At 60.1% G+C, this 2708-nt stretch overlaps 1 protein-coding gene across 1 annotated transcript in view; it reads left to right on the top strand.

Moving 5' to 3' along the window:
• KREMEN2 (kringle containing transmembrane protein 2) overlaps nucleotides 1–2708 on the top strand; it is a 4452-nt gene that overhangs the window by 937 nt on the left and 807 nt on the right. Inside the window, exons 3-6 of the mRNA XM_014581911.2 lie at nucleotides 1210–1301; nucleotides 1394–1518; nucleotides 1710–1863; nucleotides 2506–2704. Coding sequence (XP_014437397.1) covers nucleotides 1210–1301; nucleotides 1394–1518; nucleotides 1710–1863; nucleotides 2506–2704 — 570 coding nt within the window. The remainder of the gene's footprint in view (nucleotides 1–1209; nucleotides 1302–1393; nucleotides 1519–1709; nucleotides 1864–2505; nucleotides 2705–2708) is intronic.

Raw genomic sequence — 2708 nt, 5'->3', positions numbered from 1 at the left:
TAGGGGCGGGGCCTGTTGCGTTGGGGGCGGAACCCGGCAGCGCAATCCTTTGGGCACCGGTTCCCAACATTTGCAGAGGCTCAGGTCAGGCCAGGAGGGCAAGACCTGGGCTAGGCGATCAAGGGGCTTGTGTGGGTGGGACCTTGTCAGAGCGGGACCCTGGAGTGAGGGCAGGCTCTTTGGGTGGTACAAGTTCCTTGAGGGGACTGATGGGGGATTGGCGTCCGTCACAGCTGCTGTCTGGAGCGGCAAAGACAGTGCAGTGCGGGAGGACACTCCGCTGCTATTGGAAAGTTTGGGGCTCACCGTTTCGTTTTTCTGTTTTGATTTTTTTTGTTGTTGTTGTTGTTGTTGTTTTGGTTTCGGGGTGTTTTGTTTTGTTTTGCCATAGGGAGCGTGCGCTCTTCCAGACAGAGAGAGAAGGAGAGAAATCACTCCTGAGAGGGAATAGCCACCCTGCAATCCCGTCTTCTCGTCTCCTCTGGGGATTTTGGGCTCTCACGCACACGCGCCCAGTGTGATTTTCAAGCCATGAAGTCTGGGACCCAACCCAGTGGACCATGTAGGAGTCCAGTGCCATAACCACCGCCACCTGCCGGCCCTCATCGTTTGCTCTTTAAAGGCGGGCTCTTTTGATTTTTAAGCATTATTTTATTTAACTTTATTTATTTATCTATTTATTTTAACTTGAGCAGAAAGGGACAGAGTGAGAAGGAGGGAAAGTGAGAAAGCAAGCCACCAGGTCTAAGACTCAAACTGTGGTCAGCCATGTGGGAGTTCAGCTCCCTTAACCACCATGCCACCTGCTGGCCCCTAAAGTCAGGTTCTAAAGTGAGGGAAGTGGCCAAGGCCCAAGGCTGGGTGAGGTGAAGACGACGGATAGACTCAAAGTCCTCATATACGAGCTCAGACTGTGGCAGTCCCCTGGGGGGGTGCTTTATCATTTCTTTCTCTCTCTCCCTCTCTGGCAAGGGCATGTGCCCCATAGTAAATAGCAAATTATATATATATATACACACACACAGAGTGTGTGTGTGTGTGTGCGTGTGTGTGTGCGTGCGCGCGCGAGAAGTGAGAGGAGCAGAGCCTCGAACATGCATTATGCCTGGGTGGCATCTTTGCATTCAAGCCATGGGGGGCAGGCCCTGGGACTTGCTGCTCTGCTGCTTTTTGGGCAGTTGGGTTCCAACCACCTTGCCCCCCCGGCAGGAACCCAGATGGTGACGTGCAGCCCTGGTGCTATGTGGCTGAGACGGAGGAGGGCATCTACTGGCGCTATTGTGACATCCCCACGTGCCACAGTGAGTAGGCCCGACTGGACGGGGCAGGCGAGCTGCAGGGCCCAGGCAAGGGTCCCTGTGGGAGGCGCCAGCCTTACTCGCTGCCCCCTCAGTGCCTGGCTACCTGGGCTGCTTCGTGGACTCGGGGGCGCCCCCAGCCCTCAGCGGCCCCAGTGGCACCTCCACAAAGCTCACGGTCCAGGTGTGCCTTCGCTTCTGCCGAATGAAGGGCTACCAGGTACTGCCCAGAGCCCAGGCCAGTGACCTTTGACCTTGACCCCAGAAGGCCACCAGCTCTGAACACCCTGACGCCAAACCTTGACCCTGGTTTCTGAACCTCCAGCCCGATTCCCACTCCCGACCCCAGTCCCCTACCACTCCACCCCCAGCCAGCCCCTGCCCCTGGGATCACCCAGTCTGTGCTCCCAGCTGGCCGGCGTGGAGGCTGGTTATGCCTGCTTCTGCGGCTCTGAGAGCGACCTGGCCCGCGGACGACCAGCCCCCGCCACCGACTGTGACCAGATCTGTTTCGGCCACCCCGGCCAGCTGTGCGGTGGGGATGGGCGGCTGGGCATCTACGAAGGTGAGGGGGGGCGATGGTCTGTGTGAGGGGAGCAGTCGGGTGGGACCACGGGCAATGCCCTACCAGGGGCGCGATCTGAGAGTGGACGCTGTATGCTGGGCTGGGGCCTAAAAAGGGGGTTGAGACTTTTAAAAAAGAATTCTTTTATTTAACTTCCTTCCTTCCTTCCTTCTTTCCTTCCTTCCTTCCTTCCTATCTATCTATCTAACAAGAGAGGGACAGAGTGAGAGAGAGGGAAACTGAGAAAGCAAGCCGCTAGGACTGGGACTCGAACCGCAGTCAGGCATGTGGGAGTCCAGCACCCTTAACCACCACGCCATGTGCCGATCCCAGAAAAGGGGTTGAGATTGAAGATGGCTAGAAAGGGGGGTCGCGCAGAACTGGGGGCCAAGGGCGGGGCCTGTGCAGGGGATTCACAGGTCTGAGGTCCACGCCTGTGGGAAGGGTTGGGAGAACCTGAGATGGGGCCTGGGTCGAACCCGGAGGTCGCGGGCAGTACCTGGTGCCGGAGAAGGAATCCAAAGGCTGTGCAGAGCCCGGCCTGGGGGCGGGCCTGCGGGTAGGGGCCGCTCGGACGTGGCCTGCGCGGCCAGGGCAGAACCCGGCTGGCGTGGGAGTCCTGACCGCCCGGCCGGCCCGCAGTGTCCGTGGGCTCCTGCCAGGGGAACTGGACCGCGCCGCAGGGCGTCATCTACTCCCCGGACTTCCCCGACGAGTACGGGCCGGACAGGAACTGCACCTGGGCGCTGGGCCCGCCGGGCGCCGCGCTGGAGCTCACCTTCCGCCTCTTCGCGCTGGCGGACCCGCGCGACCGGCTGGGGCGGCGGGACGGCGCCGCCGGGCGA

This window comes from Tupaia chinensis, unplaced genomic scaffold (genome assembly GCF_000334495.1).
Source record: "Tupaia chinensis unplaced genomic scaffold, TupChi_1.0 Scaffold141247_1, whole genome shotgun sequence".
NCBI classification, from domain to species: domain Eukaryota; kingdom Metazoa; phylum Chordata; class Mammalia; order Scandentia; family Tupaiidae; genus Tupaia; species Tupaia belangeri.
The sequence above is the reverse complement of the archived record's forward strand: the minus strand, read 5'-3'. Positions and strand labels throughout refer to the sequence as shown.